Raw genomic sequence first — 25037 nt, 5'->3', positions numbered from 1 at the left:
ACAGACAGTTCCGGGTAAGAGGGGAGAAGGGACGCTGCAGGGAGAGAAACAGCGTGTGCGAAGGCGTGCGGAAACAGGAGCATCCAGATGCCACGGGTGTGCTTGTAGCAGGCCCCCACTCTGGACACTTTGGGACCGTGCCCCCCCATGTCCACAATCTGCCATGTTGCTCCCATGTTCCCCACCTTGGGAACGATTTCTTACCAGCTTCCTGCGTATGAACTCGTTCTACTGCATCTAACCCCCTGCAATCTTCTCTAGCTCCGCCCCGTCCCCCGTCACAGGAGCACACATCCTGGGTTTCCTACACAGATGATGTATACAGAAACCAGAAAGTACCTGTGTGCGCCATGTCTCTCTCTCATGGGGTCAACACGGGCCTTTAGTCTACCTTTATTATCGGTTTCTGACGAGAAAACTTCCATTACATTCTAAAACCTCAACTATATACAGATAAATAAGCTGGATTCTTAGTATCTTTGGTTTTGGAAATCAAAGAAGATACGAGAAAATGTGACCACTTCTCTGCTTATTGCCTGGGCTCCCTACTTCCTTTCAGCCCTTCAACTAACGCTAAAACAGCTGCCAGGTTCGTGTTTTGTCATGCTGTCCCTGCCCAGGGTGCCTCGCTGCCTGGAGAGGGATGCCAGACCTTACTATCTGGTATATGAAGGGCTCGCACCCCTCCAGCAGATGGTCCACCCAAGGCAGGCCTTGCTCCTACCACTGAGCACAACCATATGGGTTTTTACCTGTTCGTGTTCACCTGGCTGCATCGGCCTCCCATTTCTACCCACGTCTTCCTGTCCTTGGGAGCCCAGCCCCACCCACACGTCCACACCACCCCTGTGGTCCTCTGCACCTGTGATCTGCATCCCTCATGGTCCTGTCTCTTGCTCATGCTTGGACTACGTCTTATTTCTCTAATGTGCCGTACAGAGCATTCAGAGCAATGCCCGTGACTTGAGTTGAAGATGAAAACATTCCTATTCTAGAAAATTGGCCACGGAACAAACTCCAAAGTTACACCCTGCCTGTCTGACTCAGATGCCTCTGGGTATCGTCACTGCTGCGCTGTCCATGCTCCTGTAGGATTCCAAATGATCTGGGTCATACCACTCCTGAGGCCAGCAGAAACGATGCAGGAAAGCTTGTTTGCATAAAGGCCTTTCTTGGTAGCTCAGTCTCAGTGTGTGGAGAATTCTTGATCATTCTCCTTTCCAAACATCCATGTGGCTGCACTATCTGCCAGGAAGTAAACAAGTGTGATGGGAATTCATTGCTGTAACTCCCTTGTTCAGAGGCTGACATTTGCCAGGCAGAGTGCTCTCACACTCCCCCAGCACCCCCAATTACGCTGCCATGCCATAAGCACATCCACATCTTCACAAAGGCTTTAAGTGACCTCCACAATCTTATCCTCTACTTCTACTGTGTCCTGAGTCCCCGCTTGGCCGCCACTACCCCTGTGGGGGGCCCCACTCAGCTTCTGTTCCTTAGACACCCTACAGCTCGGTGACTTCTCTGCAGGCGCACCTCCCCCCGGACCATGCACCCAGCTTCCAGTCCTGGTTGAGCTTAGCATCTAGGGTGTGCAGAGCACTTACAGGAAGGCTCTGCATGGGGAATACCAAGAAAGCAGCAACATTCACCCTTCAAATAAACTGAACATTTCACAAGATGTTTTGAAAGATAAAGAAACTCCATGGTTCTTTGGTTTTCCTAATATTCTGAAAATTGTATTTTATTTTTTATAGACCTAAATCAACTGGTCACCTTAGAGCTGGAAGGAAACAATCTCAGTGAAACCAGTGTGAGTCCCCTGGCTTTCAAATCTTTGAAGAGCCTATCCTACCTGCGTCTTGGAAGAAATAAATTCAGAATTATACCACAGGGCCTTCCTGCTTCTATCGAGGTACCTGTATCTTTCTAACAATGTTTTACATTTTTAGTACCGTACACTTCAATAAGACAAACAGTATTATTCGAAAAGATTGTTGTGATGTAGAGTCCGTTTTGGTGCCATACACTCTGCTATAATTTGAGCACAGCTGTTTCTTCAAACAATACAAAATTATGAGTCAAAATTGTAATTACTAGTGGAGGCCTTTGATAAAGTGGCAGTTGGTTTTACTGACAGCTCTTGGGGAGAGAACAGGGAAGATGAGCTGAGAATTTAAACAGAAACTACAACCTGCAAGATAGCTTCCCAGCTCTGCCCAGCCCCCACCGAGGCCACGCACTGCCCTTCCCGCCCAGGACCCAGGAGTGTGGCCTTTCTCGCTGTAGCAAGGAACATACGTCACACACTCTGGGGCCCTCACTGCCCAGCGCATGCCTGACTTCCAGCCCTGAGAGCAGAGGTCTGGCAGACCCAGCTGGGCCCGGGCTGACTGCTCCGAACTGTTCCCCCGGCACGGCACGCAGGATTACTCAGCAGGAAGGCAGGAAGGAGCTTCCCACAGCTGTGGACCCGCTGTGCCAGCAGAGCTGGCGGCCTGGGTCTGACTCGGAGCCACAGCACCTCTTCTCCTCATCCTCCTATCTGCTCATTAACGTATCAGTTTAGAATTTATCCAAATTGTAAAAATACTGGGCTTTATGTCCCAATCTCTTGGATTCTAAAGAAATACGGATTCCATACCCTACCCCAGACATCCTCAACTAGGTTCTTTGGAGGGTGGGGTCAGTAATTTGTAATTTTTAAAATTAAGACTTTAATACCTAATGTACGCACATAGTAAAACACACACAAGCTGAACAGTATGGAAGAGCAGCATGTCTCCATCTGGGTTTTCTCTGTAGACGGCCCCTCTCACTGCTATGGGGGGCAGTGTCCATGCAGATGCATGTGCTCTGACCCCTTTCAGGGCCCTGCTTCCCAGACGCAGAGTCTACGGTATGGAGGAGTGTGTTTTAACTGTAGTAACTTTAAAAAATTCACAAGTGATTTTAATATGCAACCACGTTTGGGAACCACTGATTTGGTTCACCTCTAAATATGTATGAAGTTAAAAGCAAAAAGCTAAAAATTGCTTTACTCCTATCTAATAAACACCAAAATTAAATGAAAAGAAGGGAAAATTACTAGGAATAGAAAGTTACATTGAAGACACATACCAATGTCTACTTCCGAGCTTCTTAAGTGAAAAACTTCTACTGATGTCAAATGAATTAACTTAAAGGCAGCTCACTGTTGAAAACAATAGCTCTAGCAAACTTTACCCCAATGTTAAATGAGGGTTCTTAATTAACTATAATACAAGCAAGTCTAAAACCCTGACAGGCAGCACAGAGTGGTGAGAAGTAGCATGCCCTAGAGCTGGGAGGAGGGTCGGGGAGAGACACGTGTCTCCTGGGCAACCTCTCTCCGGGCCCGAGTGTCTCCACTACTGAACAGGGATGATAATTTCTACCAATTTTCTAGGGTTTTGAAACCCAAATGAGGTGATTTACATGAATAAGTTTTGTAAATTAGAGAACTTTATGCAGTTATTATCATATGCTATACTATGCAACATTTTACAATTAAAAATTTAATTCCATGACCATGAAAGAAGGTATATTTTATTTCACTAATTAGACAGGACCACTTACAACAATGAATTCACTTGGAAGAGCAGCAGAAGACTCTCCAGATAATACTAATGAGAATAGTCCACAGTACCATTTCCATCTCTGTGAAGCTGAATATATGTACCAACCAACAAAGAAAAATAGCTTTTTCTCTTACTTCTAGGAATTATACCTAGAAAATAACCAAATTGAAGAAATAACTGAGATCTGTTTCAACCACACCAGAAAGATCAATGTCATTGTGCTAAGTTATAATAAAATTGAGGAAAGCAGGATTGCTCCTCTAGCCTGGATAAATCAAGAGTGAGTAGACACTGCTCTTTGCCTTTCTGAGACAGTTTCTTCCTTCGGTCACTACTGCCCAAGGTCCAAATGTGGGGACATGAGCTTAGTGATGGCACTGCTCCTTCGCGAGCCGGCCCCGCCCCAGAACCCGGCTATTTGCTTGGAGCTCGTACCGTGGATGGCGTTGGGATGACCAAGGTCACTGCTGCCGTGCACACCCTGCCGTGAACCCAAGCGGTGAGGGACCTGAGGTCTGTCCACCTCACAGGTGGCTGTGCAGTAGAAGGAAGGTCATCCCTGCCCCCTCCAACCCCACCCTGCCATGGGACCAGCAGGCTCCCCTGTCCTACGCCACACTGTCCTCATTCCTCCAAACCATTTCTCTATCTCAGGTCTTATAGAACAGACCTAACGGTGCTTGGCCTGACCGGGAAGGTTGGAGGTGGGGCCCATCCTCCTGGCAAGGATGCAGGGTGGGAGTCTTGCCTGTCAGAAGGGGCAGGGTGGGCTATGTGGTGAGGGCACGAGGGATCTGGGTGAGAGAGAAGGAAGAGGCATCTTTCCGGCACAGGAGAGAGGGATGAAAGGGTGTGGAGGGCCAGCCAGGCCCAGCAGGATGTGGTGGTGGGAGGGCGACTCGGAAGCCACAAGGGACGCTCAGAACACAAGCCCCCGCACGCCAGGCCATCAGGGCCGGTGTGGAGCAAGAATGCAGACTCCACACCACCACCACATCCTTGCTGGCACCAGGGGCGATTTCAGGGAGAGGCAGCTTGATAACAGCTAGGACTTCGTTTCCAATGCACGTTTGACCTTAGAGACAGTGGTTCTTTCTGAACCCGGCCCTCCTTGTAGTCGAGTGGGAGCCGTGGGGCAGCGCCCAGGAAAGAGCAGGAGCCTCGCAGCTGGATGGGGCAGGCCACCGCACAGCCACCCGCAGTGGCCGTGGCAGGACCACGGCTGAGCGTCCCGACCGGCCCTGTCAGCCCGGAGCTGACGGTCCCTGCCTCACACTGCGCCCTGCTCCTTCTCCTTCGCTGCAGAAATCTGGAGTCCATCGACCTGTCCCACAACAAGCTCTACCACGTTCCCTCCTACCTGCCCAAGTCCCTGCTGCACCTCGTGCTCCTCGGGAACCAGATCGAGCGCATCCCCGGCTACGTGTTTGGCCACATGGAGCCAGGCCTGGAGTACCTGTACCTGTCATTTAACAGACTCTCGGACGACGGTGTGGACCGCGTCTCCTTCTATGGGGCGTATCATTCTCTGAGAGAGCTGTTTCTGGATCACAATGACTTAAAATCTATACCACCTGGGATACAGGAAATGAAAGCACTACATTTTCTGAGGCTGAACAACAACAAGATACGGTAAATTTTGGCTTTTTCGAGTATCTATTTGAATTGTTGTGGCTGACAGAGCATATGATTAAACAACCATGACATGATGTCTGGGATTTACTTCTAAGGGGAAAAAGACCAAGAGGTCACATTAAACAGGACTGGCAGATGTCTGCAGGTACACGAGGATTCATCATAGCTTTTCTCTACGTGTATCTATGTTTGCAAACTTTCACAGTAAACCCCCTTTAGAATAGAACTTTACTGCACACTACTGGGAACCCAGGAAGTGGATGATTATGCTGCTTCTACCTCCATGTGTAATTTTAAAAACTCTAATCTGTAGAGAATAAAACCTAAATATACACTAGAATTGAAACTGATTCTATCTAGATTTTTTTCTGAAGGTAAAATTCTGAATATAATTATTGAGACTCAGCTTCTCTCACTTCTGGGGACAGTTTCCTGTCTGCCTAGAGAGCATTAAGTTCTCAAGGATTAATCTGGAACGTGTTGGTGGCAGTGTGGTCACAGGCCAATCCCCGAGGTGGGCTCCTGTCCCTGAGGAGTAAACCCCTTCCTCTTCTCTCTACAATCCAAACACAATTCCTAAAAAACAAAGGGGAAGAATCACGGGTATATATGCAACTCATGAATCACTGAACACTGCATCAAAAACTAATGAAATACTACACAGTGGCTAACTGAACATAATAAAAAGAGAAAGAGTCACGGGTGTCCAACAGTGCAGGGAGAGAGGCGGGAGTGGGGAAGGCTTTGTAACATTCGGTAAAAAGCTGCTTGGCGAAGTACATCATAGGCTGTGGCTGGGCTTCCTACTTACTGCACAGGGACGCACGCCTGTCCCACTTCTGCCGGGATTCAGGTGGTCACAGTCCGGAATCTCCTTTGATCCCTTTCTCCTCCCCTCTGAACCAATGGCAGATTGAGTGCTGCTTAAACTCTTAGTTCCTGACGGGCAACAAAATAGTGCCTCACTATTTTTGTTACCCTTTACACATCCGTTAGCAGGAATTCCTTTGTAAAGGATATTTTTTTATCCTGTATCAGTTAGGGTCACTTTGTTATTACTCTGAAAGGGTAAGACAAATGCCTAGTTTCTTTCCTTTAAATGTCCAATCAGACCAAGAAGCTGGCTACAAAGATCTAACCATGTGAACTGATGGATATTAACTAAACTTAATGCAATGATGATCATTTTGCAATATATACAAATATCAAATCATGTCATATACCTTAAACTAATATCATGTTGTATGTTAATGCTATCTCTATAAAACTGGAAAAAATGATACATGTGTATTAGGGATGAAAGGAAAAGGACTATACAATATAGTAAAATGTAAACAGAGGCTGTCTCAGGAAAAAATTTGGTGCCTAACTGTTTCTGTTTTATTATTTTGTTTTTGGCTTTTTCTGGACAATCAATTTTAACTTATGGGTTTTTGTATTTGGAATGTTTTAATCAAGTATAACTATTGTTCTTAAACCCCACTCCTTCATGGGTGGTAGCCCTCTGTGGGTCCTGGGCGGTGCACTTCTCTGCCCCTACTGTGCACCTGTGACAGCCTTCTTTCAGAGTCCCCACGTCTCCTTCATGGAAGCAGCATTCACATCACACGCCCCAGACTGGGGACCAGGCATGTTCCCTTCTAAAGTGGTGTTAGTTTCGTGGCCTTGCAGTGAATTGCCAGGAAATACGTATTTTTAAAGAAAAAAGAACAGGACTTCATACTGATGGTCCCAATTCTAATTTAACCATACAGAGTATTCTTTGTTTTAAATTTGTTTATCTCAGACTAGGAATCTAGGTTCCCAGTAACATTAACTAATTATCTTACAATATACAAATAATAGTTTCAAAGTAAGAATGCAATTATCACAACAACAAAAGTACTGACTGAAGTACATGGTGTTTTAGGGAACTCTCTATTTGTCTTTAAAATATGATCCTTGAGGAAGTATAGTGGTTTTCGAACTCTGTGACAACATGTCAATGACCTGACACTCTGATAAGGGTTTTAGCTGGTTTTTGGTTTGTAGGAAATGCTATTTCCTATTTAATATTATTTTGACTATGTTAAATGTTTATAAAATTCCAAAGTCAAAACTGTAACAAGGTATATGAAGTCTTTCTTCTTTGCAGGTCCCATATGCGATACTCCATCATTTCCCACAGGTTAATTCTTTTAAAATTAGTTGGTAGTATCCCCCGTATTTCTTTTTGCAAATATAAGCATACGTGCACACATTCATATTCCCCACCCATCCCACAATTCCCACACGAATTATGACACAGAAAGATTTTTTTTTCTCTCTCTCTCTCATTATTATTTTTTTTTTTACTCAGTATGTCCTATCACTCTTTACCAATATACAGAGAATTTCCTTAGTCTTTTTACAACTGACCAGTATTCCATTATGTGGATATTTTATTTAACCAGTTCCTTAGACACCTACTAGTTGCCCATCTTTTACTACTACAAACAATCCATAATGCATAACTTTGTTTGGATGGCATTTTATATTTTTCTGACCTAACTCTGGGTGAGGTTCCTAGCTGAGTGAAAGGAGATGCTGCCTGGTCCCTGGTTCTGGTCCCTCCCTCCAGGGACGGGGGTCCCGCACAGCCCCAGGACCAGACCATGTTAATGAGCTTATGAATGTTTCTGTGTGAGGCAACCCTTGTCAGTGGTGCTGGTGTGGCAGGATACTTGGAGTTTGCATTTCTCTTGTCATTAATGAAACTAAGCCCCTCTTCATGTTCCCATGTCATTTCTTTTTTTCTTCAGTGAACCTGGTCAGCCAGGCAGTTCCCTCTCTTCTTTTTCTGCCTGGGTTTTTAAGAAGGCTTTGTACATTAGCCCCATTATTGCAAAAAAAATTCTCCTAGTTTGTCATGTCTCTTAACTTTGCATTTTTAAAAGATCTATAGTCGATTTATTAATCTTTCCTTTTAGTGTTTCTCATTTTTTAGTCAAGGGAGATTTTTTTTTCTGTTCCCAGGTTATACTTTATTCTACTCCTATGGCTTTATTTTTCACATCTTTGACATATTTGAAATATTTTCTAGTGTATAAGAAAAATACTCAATTTTATTTTAGGAACCAAAACATTTTAAGTTACAATTTAACTCCTGCTGACTTGTATCATCTATTTTTCCTCAGGAATATTCTTCCAGAACAAATTTGCAACGCTGAAGAAGATGGTGATTCAACCCTGGAGCATCTTCATCTTGAAAACAATTTTATTAAAACAAGAGAAATATCATCCTATGCATTTTCGTGCATAAGATCATACTCAAGTATAGTTCTTAAACCACAAAATATCAAATAATTCCAGGTTTTTGTTCACCACTTCTAATCTGTCCTCTTACATCTGTGGCGCAGCATCTGTCATTGATAAGTGAGACCCCACCTGACTTGCCACCCCACAGAGAAACAACCAAAACAGACCCCACGTTTCCTTCTCCAGCACGTTTAGTGAAAGTTTCAGCTTCACACTCCGGTAAAGAAGTCCTCTCCACGCAAGCTTCCTTATAGAACAAGATGTTATTCACTGTTCACTTAGACTGGGAAAATCTGGAGCAAAATAAGTAATGACCTTTACAACTGGCCTGAGTATTGCTATTAGCTGGAACCCTCAAAGTCCCTTTAAAAATCATTTGTGTTATGGTTCAAGAGCAAGAAGTGTATGACAGGAAAAAATAATAGCTGGAATTTATGAATTAGTGTTCTGTTAGTTATCCTACTGTTAAAACAATAATTATTCATTTTCTATAATAATTTCTATGCTACAATTATTGTATAATATACTTAATAATTTGCTTTGCTCTAATCCTTCTAATAATCACACATGTGAAATTAAAACACTACTGTCACGTAATTTCCTGGTTTTGAGAATTGTAGTATGTTTACATACTGGTTTTTAACATTAGAGGAAGCTTTTTTGAAACTTTTCTGCAAGTCTAAAATTTGTGTCAGTCTAAAAAAATTTAAGAATATGCTCATTATTTTTTATTCAAGATCAAAAGATTTTATGGAAAGTAGTGGAGTTTGTTTAAAAGATACTAATTGTTCTTGCTACAACCTTATAAATATAAACCTAAACACGAATTTTGAAAATTTTTGCTCCATTGGTCATTGTTAGCACCTACCTTCTTTGCCCTAACGTGCTCACAAGTATCCTTTTATTCAGTTCAATTTAACATAAAGCTCTTAGCATTTACTATGTACTAGAACCTACCAAAACCAGATGGTATTAAAGTTTTCATTATGTAATGATCTTTTGTCATTATTTCTAGACTAATTTATAAAGGACACATATAGGAACTGTGTTGACTTCTCTTGCTGCTCTCAATTTTGTGTCTGCAAAACACGAGACTAGGAGCTTATACTCAGGTCACTCTAACTTTTCAAACTTCAGTGACCCCATTTTGCAATAGCTGTCTCCCCACCCGAGGGAGCTCCCAGCCTGACTTCACAGAGAACCAGAGAGCCATGAGAAACATCTGCAAAGTGTGGCAGGCAGGTGCATGCACTTATCACCGACCTTCCAGATCAGGTACTTAGCCACCAGCATAGTCACCGAAGCTAGTTCCTGAGCAACTTCCCAAGATGTGAGTTTGATTTTATACCACTTGAACTAATTCTGCTTATTTATTATTTTTTAAAGATTTATCTATTTATTCAAGAGCCTAAGAGTGAGTGCATGGGGTGGGGGGCAAAGGGAGACAATCTCAAGCAAACTCCCTGCTAAGTGCAGAGCTCGATCTCACGACCCTGCCATCACGACCAGAGCTGAAACTGAGTCGGACACTCAACTGACTGGGCCACCCAGGCGGCCCTTATTTATTTATTTTTTAAATTTTATTTTTAAGTTATTTCCACACTCAGTGTGGGGCTTGAACTCACAACCCTGAGATCAATAGTCACACGCTCATGGACTGAGCCAGCCAGGCACGCCAAGCTAATTATATTTCTAAACCCTTCCTTCTAAGCATCCTCTTGTAATAGCTAGGATTTTGATACTGTAACATGAACAATAACAATATGATGACGGCTGTTAGAATCAGGGCAGGTGGCTAAGAGCAGAAGCAGAATCTTATGGAACAAAAAGTTGAGATTTACAACCAGTTAAGAAAAGTAGGAGCATAATTAATTTAAACTGGCCAACTTGAACATAAGAGACAATTAAAACAAGAAGATACAGTCACTCATCCCTTTAACAAGAACCCTTCCATTATACTTCCTGCTGTGTGAATATAAACGCACTGACATAATCATTTAAGGAACTAGGCAGCAAAGTGTAAGGTGAGTCAACAGAGTTTGCATGCTGGGACAATGCTGATGGATACTGAGCCATTTCTTCATCTGACTTGAACCTGTGTTCCAGATGCTGTTGTAAAGAGAGACAGGGATGAACAGAACTGACGAAGTCTCTGCTCTCTGGGAACACACAGTGTGGTAGGGAAAAGAAGCAGGGTATCAGAGACAGTCACATCGAGGCCAACCAAATGAAATGAAGTCAGCAGAACAAGGTGGTGAGGTGGTGAAGCTGGGGTCCTTCACTCCCAGATCCTGGGTCTCAGGACTGTGCGAGCCCCATCACCCACACTGAGGTGCTGCCTCCAAAGCAGCTGTGGAGTGACCCCAGGTCCTGGTGTACATGAAGACCCCACTGTGCAACTGGGATACCCTGACAAGAACAGAATCTCCAGGAAGGCTGGAAATCAGAGTGACTGAAGGAAGAATTGCTCCTAAGTTGGAAGACACTTTTATTTCTGATTTTATAACTTAAAATATAAAATATGTCTAGCATTGAACTTGTTCAGCTTTGAAATTTCATCATGTCCTGTACAGGAAGTTTTAATTCCATTTTAAAAAAGTGATAAATGTCTTTATAGCAAATATTCTTCATGATAAAAGGTTAAAAACAAACAGATGTTCTGCTTGGCTTCAGAAATATGCTGGAATTATGAGCACACATGTACACTAAGAAAGTTCTGGTATAGCTATGACCAAAAATATTAATGGTGTGTTATCTTTGCACACACATACAAAGAATGCTAACTATATATAATGCTAACTATATACATACTAAATATAGTAAAAACTATATTTTTACTTTTCAGATATGGCTTAAGATTATTACAAAAAAGCACTAAAGATATGACATGATCAAAGACACATAAAGCCTGGAATTATAAGGAAGTAACTACACCAGGAATCAGGGCTGGCTGCCCACCTTGGTCTCCAGTTATTTGTTTATAGCCATTTTCCTTGTCGGGGATCACTCCATTCAATTATAAAACAATGTATCTGGAACAGACCAGGGGTCTTCAAGGGGTCTGTGGTGCCCTGGGCTGGAAGTGTCCCTGAAGAAGTACGCACACTCCCCTTCAGACAGAGCAACTCTGCTACCTCCAGAAAGATGAGCTGCGCCTGCCCGCCCTCGCTTTTTCTTAGAACCAATGGACAGGTGCTATCTGAATCACATACCGAACTTAAAGATTTACAAAGAACATGCACCTAAGTCCCTGGTCCTTCCCTAACCCTCGGTCCAGCTCCCTTCACTGCTACAACACATGGCTGGAGAGCCTTGGTATGAGCATGGACTACAGCCCGCCTGGACATGGCCAGCCTCCCCGCGCTCTGGGCAAGGTAAGGGAGTCTAATTGGAGCGTCTGCTCCTTTGCAGCTCCACCGCAGCGGGGTGGGTCTGCTGCCCTCTGACCTGACCCCGGAAAGCAGGTGGCTGGGGAGCACAGAATTAGATCCTGCAGCAAGGGTTGGTAGGAGCCACTTGGGAGCAACATGGGGCATGTGGCTGAGCCAGGACTTACTCTGAAGTCCAAAAAGCAGAAAATCTAGACACCTGAGTGGGTGCCGGGCACCTGGTGCTGTGGGTGCTGCCAACAGAGGTGAGCAAGATCCAACGGCCTGTCCGTGGGCTTGCACTTCCACTGACTCCACACATCACCCAGGGAGTCAGCCTCACCAAGTGAATTACTTTTTAGAGATGACCGCTTTTATTAACATACAAAAAAAACAAAAAAAAAATCATTTTTTTGTAGTGTCTTTGTCTGGCTTTGGTATCAGGGTAATGCTGGCCTCACGGAAATGAATTTGGAAGTTTTCCTTCCTCTTTTATTTTTGTGGAATAGTGTGAGAAGAACAGGTATTAGCTTTCTTTAAATGTTGGGTAGAATTCACCTGTGAAGCCATCTGGTCCTGGGCTTTTGTTTGTTGTTGGGAGTTTTTTGATTAGTGATTCAGTGTCTTTGATGATTACAGGTGTATTCAAATTTTCTGTTTCTTCCTGATTCAGCTTTGGGAGCTTATAGGTTTCTAGGAATTTATCCATTTCTTCAGGATTGTCCAATTTGTTGGCAAATAATTTTTCATAATATTCTCTTATAATCCTTTATATTTCTGTGGTGTCCGTTATTATGTCTCCTCTCTCATTTCTGATTTGAGTCCTGTCTCTTTTTTTCTGGATGAGCCTGGTAAAAGGTTTATCAATTTTGTTTACTTTTTCAAAAACCAAATGCTGGTTTCATTTATCTGTTCTATTGCTTTTTAAAATCTATTTCACTTGTTTCTGCTTTAATCTTTATTATTTCTTTCCTTCTACTGGTTTGGGGTTTTGTTCTTCTTTTTCTAGCTCCTTTTGGTGTAAGGTTAGGTTGTTTGAGATTTTTCTTGCTTCTTGCCTGTATTGCTCTAAATTTCCCTCTTAGAACAGCTTTTGCTGAATCCAGTGATTTCGGACCATTGTGTTTTCATTTGTCTCCATGTACTTCATTTATTTATTTATTTTTTAAGATTTTGTTTATTTATTTGACACGGAGAGAGAGAGCACAAGCAGTGAGAGTGGCAGGCAGAGGAAGAGAGAGAAGCAGGCTCTCCGACAAGCACGGAGCCTGATGTGGAACTCAGTCCCAGGACTCTGGGATCATGACCTGAGCCAAAGGCAGCTGCTCAATGGACTGAGACACCCGGGTGTTCCATGAGTTCCTCTTTCATTTCTTGGTTGACCCACTCGTACTTTAGCAGCATGTTATTTAGTCTCCATGTATTTGTTTCTTTTTAGACTTTTTCTTACGATTGATTTCTCTTTTCATAGCGTTGTGATCAGAAAAGATACATGATATGATTTCGATCTTTTTGAATTTATTGAGACTTGTTCTGTGACCTAGCATGTGCCCTATTCTGGAGAATGCTCCATGTGCACTTGAAAAGAATATGTATTCTGCTGGTTTTGGATGGAATGTCCTGAATATATCTGTTCGGTCCATCTGCTCAAATGTATTGTTCACAGCCACTGTTTCTGTGTTGATTTTGGTCTGGATGATCTGTCCCATTAATGTAAGTGGGGTATTAAGGTCCCCTACTATTATTAGAAAATTCCATATTAAAATCTCTGATGGGGGTGCTTTGGTGGCGCAGTGGGTTAAGTCACTGCCTTTGGCTCAGGTCATGATCTCAGGGTCCTGGGACTGAGCCCCGCGTTGGGCTCTCTGCTCACTGGGGAGCCTGCTTCCCCCTCTCTCTCTGCCTGCCTCTCTGCCTACTTACTTGTGATCTCTCTCTTGCTCTGTCAAATAAATAAATAAAAATCTTTAAAATCTCCGATGAACAGAGATGCAAAAATCCTCAAAATAACATCTAAATCCAAAAATATATTAAAAAAATAATTCACCATGATCAAGTGGGATTTAATCCAGGGATGCAAGAGTGCTTCAATATTTGCAAATCAATCAATGTGATACATTGCATCAATTAGAGAAAGCAAAAAAATCATATGATCACCTCAATAGATGCAGAATATGCATCTGACAACACACAACAACAATTTATGATTTTTATAAAACCCTCAACAGGGGCACCTGGGTGGCTCAGTACATTAAGCTGTCTGCCTTCAGCTCAGGTCATGGTTCCAGGGTCCTGGGACTGAGCCCCACATTGGGCTCCCTGCTCTATGTGGAGTCTGCTTCTTCCTCTCCCTCTGCCCTTCCCCCTGGTTGTGCTCTCCTCTCTATCAAATAAATAAAATCTTAAAAAAAAAAAAAAACTCTCAACAAAATAGGTTTAGAAGGAACATACCTCAACCTAATAAGACCTAATATATGAAAAACCCACAGCAAACACCATACTCAATGGGGAAAAACTAAGAGCTGTCCCTCTAAGATCAAGAATCAGACAAGGATGTTCAATCTTACTACTTTTATTCAACATAGTACTGGAAGTACTAGCCATGGCAATCTGACAAGAAAAAGGAATAGAAGGTATCCAAATTGGTGAGGAAGAAGTAAAACTTGCACTATTTGGAGATGACATGATACTACATATAGAAAACCCTAAAGATTCAAATGCAAAACTACTACAACTGATAAATGAATTCAGTAAAGTCACAGGGTATAAAATTAATATACGGTAATCTGTTGCATTCCTATACACTAATAATAAAGCAACAGAAAGAGAATTTAAGAAAACAATCTCATTTACAATTAATTGCACCCCAAATAAAATATCTAGCAATAAACTTAACCAAAGAAGTGAAAAACCTGTACTCCAAATCTATAAAACACTGATGAAAGAAACTGAAGACAACATAAACAAGTGGAAGGAGAGTCCATGTCCATGGCTTGGAAGAACAATATTGTTAAAATGTCATACTACCTAAAGCGATCTACAGATTCAATACAACCCCTACCAAAATACCAACAGCATTATTCATAGAACTAGAATAATTCTAAAATTTGTCTGGAACCCCAGAAGACCCTGAACTGTTAAAGCCATCTTGGGAAGGAATAAAGCTGGAAGTATCACAATCCCAGATTTCAAGATACACTGCAAAGCTACAGGAATCAAAACAGAAAGAAACACATTGAGGGGCGCCTAGGTGGTTCGGTGTCTGACTCTTGGTTTCTGTTCAGGTCATGATCTCAGGGTTGTGAGATCGAGCCCTGTGTCAGACTCTGTGCTGGGCATGGAGCCTGCTTGGGGTTCTCTTTCTCGCTCTCCCATGCACTTGCATTCTCTCTCTCACTCAGAAAGGAAAAGAGAAGAGAAGAGAAAGGAGGAAGGAAAGAAGGAAGGAAGGAAGGAAGGAAGGAACATGTTGATCAACAGAACAGAATACAGAGCCCATCTATAAATCCATCCTCATTATGGTCAATTAATCTACAAGGAGACAAGAATATACAACGAGGAAAAGAGACTCTCTTCAACAAATGGTGTTGAGAAAACTGGACAGTTCCATAAAAAAGAATGAAACCAGACTACTTTCTTATCTCATACATAAAAATAAACACAAAATGGATTGAAAACCTAAATGTGAGACCTGAAACCATAAAACTCCTAGAAGAAAACACAGGCAGTAATTTCTCTAACATCCATCAAAACATTTTTCTGGCTAGGTCTCCTGAGGCAAGGGAAATGAAAGCAAAACTAAATTACTGGTACTACACCAAAATAAAAAGCTTTTGCACAAGAAAGGTAACCATCAACGAAACAAAAAGACAACCTACTGAATAGGAGAAGATATTTGCAAGTGATTTATCTGATATCTAAAATATAAAAAGAACTTACATAACCTAATACCCCCAAAACAAGTAATGTGATTGTAATGGGCACCAGATCTTGAAGAGACATTTTTCTAAAGAAGACATCCAGCTGGCCAACAGACATCTGAAAGGATGCTCAACATTACTAGTCATCAGTGAAATGCAAATCAAAATCACAATGAGATACCACCTCACACCTGGCAGAATGGCTAAAATCAAGAAAACCAGAAGTCACAAGTGTTACTGAGGCTGTGGAGAAAAAGGAACCCTTGTGCACTGTTGGTAGGAATGTGAATTGGTGCAGCCACTATGGAAAAGAGTATGGAGGTACCTAAAAAATTAAAAATAGAACTACCATATGATCCGATAATTTTACTGTTGGGTATTTACGCTAAGAAAATGAAAACACTAATTTGAAGAGATATATGCACCCCTATTTTTATTGCAGCATTATTTATAATAGCCACGACATGGACGCAGGCCCCATGTCCAACAGATGAATGAATAAAGAAGGTGTGGTGTATATACACAATGGTGCATTACTCAGCTGCAGAAAGAACGAAATCCTGGCATTTGCAACATAGACTTACAAGTGTAATGCTAGGTGAAATATGTCCAACTAAGACAAATACCAAATGATTTCACTCATATGTAGAATTTAAGAAACAAAGAATGAAAGAAAACAGAGATGAAAAAACCCCAGCCTCTTAAATACAGAGAACAAACTGGTTGCCAGAGGGGAGGTGGGTGAGAGGGAGGGGTGGAACAGGTGAAGGGGCTTAAGGTACGTTTATCGGGATGAGCAGTGAGTAATGTGCAGAATGTTGAATCAGTATATTGTACACTTAAAGCTAATACTTCATGTTAATTATACTTGAATTAAAAAAAAATGACAAAAACTACCCACAGCGCTAGTTTAAATGTGCCTCTGCACAATGTCCTCTGGTACAAACACATGGACCCTTCTAGGAGCAGCAAGGTCAGTATGATTAGCCCATTCGCACATAATGTGATTATTCCAATAACCTTTCAATAGTATGTAATATAAACCTTTAAATTCATTGTTGGCAGCGGGCAGGTGGGGGGCACCTGGGTGGCTCAGTCGGTTAAGCATCCAACTCTTGATTTCAGCTCAGGTCATGATCTTAGGGTCGTGAGATTGAGTCCGTGGCAGGCTGCTCAGAAGGGAGTCTGCTCGGACATTCTCTCCCTGACCCTGCTCCTCCCCCAAGCTTGTGCGCACACATGTGCTCTCTCAAATAAACATTCTTAAAAAAAATAAATTCAGGGTCAGCTGGGTGACTCAATCATTAAGCGTCTGCCTTCGGTTCAGGTCATGATCCTAGGGTCCTGGGATCTAGTCCCGCATCCGGCTCCCTGCTCAATGGGAAGCCTGTTTCTTCCTCTCCCACTACCCCCACCCTCGCTTGTGTTCCCTCTCTCATTGTCTCTGTCAAGCAAATAAATAAATAAATATTTAATGAGTAAACAAATAAATTTATTAGGAAGTGCTAACAAATTTTAACACTTGTTTTAAAATAATTCTAGATTTAGTAAGTATGTGAAAATTTAAACCACAGATGATTAGCTAAGCGATAAGCTCCCCACCCCATTTTTACTTGTGGCTCACATGGTATCAAGTGTAGTATTAATGTGCTGTAGGCAAAAATGGTTTCCCTGAATTGACAAATTTAGGTCTGGGGTAACAAAGAAAGACCGAGGTATAATACAGGAAGTAATTGGCACTGAATTCAGAGGAAGGAAAAGCATCTGGCTTGAGGGGCCTTGACACAGGATCTGAGTCAGCGGAGTGGAGGGAATGAGCGGAGGTGAGGAGGGCTCAGGAGACCAGACTTAGCACGAGGAGAAGCGAGGGCACTGTGAGCTCTGAGGGAGGAAGGTCAAGAGAACAGTGGTGTCAGGAGGGGACGTGAGCCAGCACCGTGGGGCTGATCCGATCAGCACAGGTGTCAGCAGGAAGAGCAGAAACAGGAATGGGTGTAACAGAGACTTGTACAGAAATATGCTGGGACAGCGGACTGCCAGCCAAGAGACACGAGAGACGGGAGCCAGAGAGAACTGTTCACGCCTCAGGGACACTGCGGAGAGGCTGACAGGAAGGGACAGTTTGGGCAAGAACATGCTGAATTTGGAGGTTGCCATAGAGTTCCGGCAGGATGATATGACGAGCGAGAAAGTTGGGGATCTACAGGCAAGGACAGCTCAGGAGATGGCAGGGGAGCTGAACCCTAATGGGCAATGGCTCCCAATGTCAATGGAGTGAAGGAGCCAAGCTCACTGCCAGTTTCCTTCCGAGCACATGGAACTTCTGCGGTACAGATAAGATATGCCTGGAAGCCTGGCCTCCTCTCATCCGGCGCTTGGTACAGGTGCCACCACCATGCTGACAGATCTGGCGTCATGAGTTAGGTGCACACTGATTATTTATTGCATATGTGGTGCCGCGTGGTAGACGGATGAGGGTATATCATGTTTTTCCAAAAAGGTTGTAAAACTAGAAGAACAGAGACAAGCTGTTTCTGGCTCCCTCCATTCTGAGCACAGACTGGTACTAAACGGACTGCTGACCCCAGGTCTGGACGGCTCAGCTCATGAGCCCTCCAGCACTGCTACAGCAACACAGCTCTCAAGCAACACAGAAAGGAATCTGTAAACTCTGAGGACTTTTAAAGGAAAAGTAAGACATTGAACTGAAAAAGATTTATACAGGGTCTTAAAATAAATAAAGAATAATTTACCTATCAATATTTCCTGACATGAACATCAGAAAACACAGAGTATTTTATAAACAACTAAGCTGTGCTTTGACAACTGGTAATACCCAGTAACCAAGGGATTGTTCTGCATAATAACAACATCGACTATGTTCTCGAAAGCCATCATTTAAACATACCATGAATTACTAGGTTCATGGATGCTGACATTAAAAAATGAACTACTCAAATTCTGCTGTTTCAGTGAAATCTCAAAGGGCGGTTAAAACCCTGACATCTATTCCGCCTCCTTCCCTTATTTAGAAAACAGAAAGTTTCCTTGTACGAGATGTATTCACAGACTGAAGATGACTGAATTATTTCTCTGTTCATAGTTGAATGTAAATTCAAATCCTCAACTTAAAGTTCAAAAATATTAAAAGTATGCATGAGGGGCACCTGGGTGGCACAGTGGGTTAAGTGTCCAACTCCTGATTTCGGCTCAGGTCATGATCTCAGGGTCCCGAGATAGAACCGTGCAGGGGGCTCCGTGCTGGGCATGCAGCCTGCTTGGGATTCTCTCTCCTCTCCCTCTGCCCCTCCTCCCACTCCCTCTCTAAAATGAAACGAAACACACACACACACACACACACACACACGGAAATTGTCGGAAGTTTCTGGCTAGCTCTAACCTATGTAAGAGGACTCCAGGGTCTGCAAATACAGAAGTCTATTGAAACATGAGGTCTGCCTCTTAGAGTTAAAAATCAAGAACAAGTATCATGGTTCTGACCTGGAGTCCCCATTAGCTGTGGACGTGGTCATGCTACTTAGACCCTGATTCCCAGTGTCCCAGCACATGACATTGGGGGACACACCATCTACCTTCCCAGGCTGCTGGGAAGGTCAAATGAGAGACCATCCATCACTGTGCTGAGCACAGGGTGGACATGGGATCAGGTGAGCGTCCATCCCTTCACTGACAGGTGTCAGAAACAGGCAGGCACGGAGGTCTGGTGATTTGCTCAAGGCTTCCTGGACTCTAGCTATGGTAGACACTAATTATTCTAGGAAATTGATTTCTTAGATTATGAAATATAGTGGGGAAAGGAGTGGGCGTACTGCAAGGGCTGGGGTCAGCGGGATGCTGTGGCACGTCCGAGGCTCTCCCAAGCCTGGAGCCTTTCTCACACCCTCCGCAAAGAGAAGAGCAAAAGCAGCGTGGAGCACAAGCAGCCGGGGTCTCCAGAAACACACAGTGAGTGTGGGATGCAACAGAGTCCAAACTACTCTTCATCACAGACAGGAATAATTTAGAAAATCTTGATTATTGTAAGAAAGAAAAGTAAGTCTGACTTATAAACGTGATTCACTGTGATTATTTGTAACACCAAGATGGGGGGAAATTATTTAAAACAGCCAGCCAAACTAGAAGAGTATGTGAACAAGAAAGGTGTCCTGCAGAAAAGATGCCACTTAAAAGATACCCCACCAAGGGTCTGCAGGGATAGAGTCCATCTGCGAGCAAGCCTTGGCCTCCCTGTCCAGCAGCCGGGTGCAGCATGCCACAAGGTCCTGCAGGGGAGCTCACCCATTTTGTGGCGCTCCCTACAGTCTGCTGTCAACAGGCCAGTCGTGTGTTAGCACACGTGGGAGCCTGGCCGCCTGAATGCTTCAGCACACTCTAACATGTTCCTCACATGTCTCTGCCCTGATGTGCCAAACAGGAACAGTGTCGAGACCGTGAACCCTACTGGAATTTGATCTGTCACAAACTGGTATGTGCAAAGAAGTGAATGCTTTTAACTCTGTAAGTGGGCCTCAGTGATCACACAACGGAAAATTAAAGGCATGACTATTTCTTCTTTGAAGTTACATTTCTCTCTACATGAAAATGGATACAATCAAAACTTAGAGTCCAGCATATTTTTTCCTTTACACAAAATGTGAAGAATGTGAATCCACACAAGGGAAAGCAGATTGCATTAAAAATAACATGTGATTGCACTAAACACGTCTTAGTTTGGAACAGAAAAAGAATGCATCATGCTATTGAAATGTCATGGTGTGTTTCTAAGTAACAGAATCTCGGTGGTCAAATAAACTTATATTAAACTATCAACTGATAGAAGCAAATTTTTTTTATAAGAATCTGCAAAAGGCTAATTTGTTTTATATAAGTTGAGAATTACATTCACAATTAGCAAATTTATACTGTCTGAAATACTGATTCTAGGGCAGTGGTTCTTAACTATTAGAAGGACGGACCCCTGTGAGGGTCTGATGGGAGCTATCACAAGCCCTCCAGGCAGAAAGACACACGTCTACTAATACTTAACATGTATCAAGAGATTCATAAAGCCTTTCTCAACCCTCTAGGGATTCACGCACCCTGGTTAGGAAACCCTATGCAGGGGAACCGCTTACTCAACCTAAAATTTTACATGTAAGTATTTCACTAGAGGTAAGGATAAATCAGCTAAAATTAAAGCTACCTGCCTTTCCCCCCACAGGTATTTAGCAATATTTTTAAGGTCAAAGACAAGTTGAAAGAACAATACAATGACCATCTCTATACTCTTCACCTCTATTCACCCATTAACACTATTTTGTCTATTCATTTTATCTCTTTCTCTCTCCCACATCCATGTCTGCACACATGTAAGAATTTACAAGGGCCAGGCTTGACCATTCGAATGCAAGCTGTGGATGTCATAAGACTGTCACCTAGGACCAGAGGACTCCTGAGAGCACGGAGAGCTCCTGACATGACTGTGGGGCAACAGTCACAGCCATCAGCAAACCCAGGACTGTCTCACCACAGCCCATACTCAGAGTCCCCCGTGTCCAACCAGGCCTCAGGGCTGTGTGTGTGAACCGTTTTATGTGTGGACCTTCCATTTTCCCGTGAGCGACCTACAACGGCAACCCCTGCTCAGGGCAGAATCTCGCCCCTTTGCTGTTCTGAAGGGTACTGGCCAGCTCTCTTGTAAAAGGTCCCCTGCTTGCACTTGTCTGACTGGACATAGATAAAACCTGTCTGGCAGGAATCCCACACAGGTGATGTTGGGTGGGCGCATTACTGGTGATTCTGAGACATTTCATTGAGGTGGTACCATCTTCCCCTGGTAATTAGAATCAGTCTGTAAGGTAAGACTTTGAGTCTGTGTGACCATCTTGCCATCCAGTGAGCTTCCATTCACTCTTTTTGCCGGAATCAGCACACCGCAGGGGTCTCAGCAGGTGGACTGTCCAGCTCTGGCTCCTTCTGTCCTGATCAGCTGGCATTCTTCTATAGGAAAAGTGCTATCCCTTTTACTCTCCTTACTCTGTTACTACAAGTATTTTGCATTCCACATGCTCTAATCCACGGCCACCCTTGTGCTGTGAGGTGCTCACACTGTTCATGTTGGCTTCCAGACTCTGTCCACGTGCCTGTGGTAAACTCTGCAGACTCCAGTGCTGGCTGGCATGAGATGTTTCAAGCACATCTTATGCTTTCCCTGGCCCCAACATGGTACCTGTCATTTCTCCTAGGACCCTTGTTTGTCCTTCTAGTGGGAAAGAGTCCCTAGAAACACAGATATGGAAGTCAGATGCATGAGCTTTCAGGTCTTGTTGGAAAGAGCGAGAAAGTTGATTTAAAACAAAACTATTACTTGTGCCCTTTCCTCAAAGTAAATTGACACTTGAGGCATTATTTAAAAGTATCTGGCATCCATACAATATTATAAACTTATTGCAGTAAGTCCTTTGATATTCAAAAATTCAACTCAATTCATTAAAATTTTTTTTATTAACATATAATATATTATTTGTTTTGGGGGTATCAACTCAATTCACTTTAAATAACAACTTATGTCATTAACTCATTTTCAGAGCAAACCCTCCAACTGAGGGCACAGTAGGTAGAGGAAGGAGAGCATCCCGGAACCAGAATCCAGAAGCCTGTAGGAAGGAGGTTGCTGCCACCAGCTCGGTCAATTGCTGGAATTGCACAGGATGTCACGGCCAGCTTTGTCACACTGTTTTTTAAAGATATGCTATAAATTTGGACTTTGACATAAAATTTCCTGTTTTTTAAAAATACCATATGCTCCAAACAAAACACATCTGCAGGCTGAATACTGTGCACGGGTCGTGACCTGCAGTGTAATTAATCCTAAAGCACAGAGCCCAGTCCACACTGAGCATTTCCCCTACACAACCTCCCGGTTATGCAGGAAGAGCAGACACTGTTTACATCCTCAGGTTTGATGGCCCAGAACATTCCTAAAATCGTACTGGCAAGGCCAGCCTCCTCCCACCCCGTAGGGCTTCCGCCACAGCTCTTTGCTACTTTTCCTCAGGGCACTTACACCTTTTTGTGGAATAAGCCATCGACCGCATGATTCCTTGTAGTGAGAGATACTACACAATCCACTCCAAGGCGCTCAGAAGGCCAAAAATGCCAGAAGCCACTTGACAGACATCACACAACTCAGCCTCCTGGTGATTCCTGAGCTTAAGAACGTACCTCTTGAGGCCACAGACAACTATTTTATTCCTAATTTGTAGGAGAGGATTCCCAAGGGCCTTTCCAGTTCTCCTTTGTTTGGATCAAGACCACTGCTCCCCATTTCCACACTAGGAGAAGGTCCGGAAGGGGGTCCGAAGAATTATATGCAAGGGTGCCTGGTGGTGCAGTCGGTTGGGGGTCCAACTCTGGATTTCAGCTCAGGTCATGATCTCACAGGTGTGGGATCAAGGCCCGCATTGGGCTCTACGGTCAGCACAGAGTCTGCTTGAGACTCCCTCTCCCTCTCCAAGATAAATTTATGCACGAACTTGGATACAATTAAGCAGTTTATTTTTATTTTTGCCATGGTTGGAATATATCAGGCTATGCAAGAAATCTGTGCTGAGTTCCTTCTGTGGCAAAGAGTGTTTCTGTTCATGTCAGCATAGAGAACATTACTTGTTCAGTTTTGTAATATTGTTTATAACATAATGCACAGATGGTTCGTGATTCCTAAGGATATTGTTTTGATAGAATGAAATTAATTCTCCAGTTTTTAGAGGAAAGCCTAATGAGGGAAAAACAAAACAATAAGGTGTAGGAAACAAATGTGTAGGAAAAAATCGGGTCCCATCCACAGGACGCTTACAGGAACCTACACTGGAAGCTTCTCTCCTCCTGATGCTTTAAGAAGACAGGGCACATGGCTGGGTCTGGAACAATAGCATGCATGTGGGGAAAATCTGTGCTGTCTTTCCACAAGGCGTGTATGCATGAGGGGCTTCTCTGTCGGGCTATGGGAGGGGTCCGGGCCGAGTCTGCAGAGCAGGTAAACAAACCAAATACACAGCCATCCCCTGGCACTACTTCTGGGCCTACTTCCTTCCCCACGCCTCTGACCAAAGATCAAAGCAAGGACAGGAGAAAGACGGGGTGGGGGACTTGCAGTGGGGAGAGGTGGAATAGGCTATTGCCCTTGCAGAGCAATCTCGCTGGAAGTGCCTCACACTCTCTAAACCACGAGGCAGAGGCAGAGGCAAAGGCGGGGAGCGCGTGTCCCACTGCCAGGAGGAGCTGCCACTCAGCCCCAGCCCAGGGCTGCCATGTAGAACCAGGAGCACACGCTGGCAAAGCTTAGCTTGTCAAGAGGACTGGAAACATCCTAATTCGAAGAACTGCAATTCCAAACAAAAATACATACACAGGAGCCTCACCTGACAGATGAAAGCGTGTCTGAACACTCACAGCTGCGCCCCACACGGGAATGTATATGTGAACTCGGACTCGGGGCACATTCACACAACCCTGAGACCGAGTCGCAACACCCTGGATGCATGTCAAACAGCAAAGGCAGGGTGAGGAAAGCCAGACCCCAGAGCCAGCTGCCATGTGCTACATTTACAGAGCACAGGGAACGCTCAGCGTTTGACACGAGGCAGCAGCCTCCTCTGAGGAAGCTGGGGCGGGGGCGGGGTTTCCCAACCAGCGCCTGGTTTATGAAAATTAACCGAGCTCCACCATTATGATGTGTTGTTACTTACTTCTGTAATATACACGCATTAAAGTTGAAAAACAAAACATGGTGCAGGACAAACAGAAGTCTGCCCGGAAGAAACCCAGGTCGGTGAGGGCACTTCAGCCCTCAGGAGGCTCTGTTCATCAAGGTGGCGGACATGTCCCCGACCCTGACACAACGGCGCCAGTGGGAGCGCAGCACCGGACCCACTGGGACTCCCACTGGAGCGAGCTGCAGTGCCGCGGGGCCGGCCCGCAGGGCCAGCACACTCCAGGTCCTTTTTACGGGGGGCCTGGCCGCCCGTCGCTCGGAAGGGCCACATGCTCTCGGTGGCCGTGGCTGCCTCACTACTACACGGCAAGGTGGGAAACGACAGACTCTCTATCGTGGGAGAGCGCCGGCCCTGCTAACCCACGGGAAACCCACTCTGAAAACCGGCTGGGCCCCAGCCCGGGGCAGCAGGAGAGCCCCCACAGCTGCCTGTCCCGGGGAGTCGCTCCCCGCAGAAAGAAGCCCT

The 25037-nt window shown here is 44.0% G+C and overlaps 2 protein-coding genes across 4 annotated transcripts in view; one reads left to right on the top strand and one right to left on the bottom strand.

Moving 5' to 3' along the window:
- ECM2 (extracellular matrix protein 2) overlaps positions 1–9502 on the top strand; it is a 33296-nt gene extending 23794 nt beyond the window's left edge. For both annotated transcript variants that reach the window (XM_059141087.1, XM_059141086.1), the window contains exons 7-10: positions 1758–1915; positions 3740–3879; positions 4905–5231; positions 8390–9502. In XM_059141087.1, the coding sequence (XP_058997070.1) occupies positions 1758–1915; positions 3740–3879; positions 4905–5231; positions 8390–8558 (794 nt within the window). In that variant the 3' untranslated portion in view covers positions 8559–9502. The remainder of the gene's footprint in view (positions 1–1757; positions 1916–3739; positions 3880–4904; positions 5232–8389) is intronic.
- CENPP (centromere protein P) overlaps positions 1–25037 on the bottom strand; it is a 228456-nt gene that overhangs the window by 65053 nt on the left and 138366 nt on the right. The window lies entirely within an intron of this gene.

This window comes from Mustela lutreola, chromosome 12, assembly GCF_030435805.1.
Source record: "Mustela lutreola isolate mMusLut2 chromosome 12, mMusLut2.pri, whole genome shotgun sequence".
Classification (NCBI taxonomy): Eukaryota; Metazoa; Chordata; class Mammalia; order Carnivora; family Mustelidae; genus Mustela; species Mustela lutreola.
Note: the sequence above shows the minus strand (reverse complement) of the source record. Positions and strands in the feature narration are given on the sequence as shown.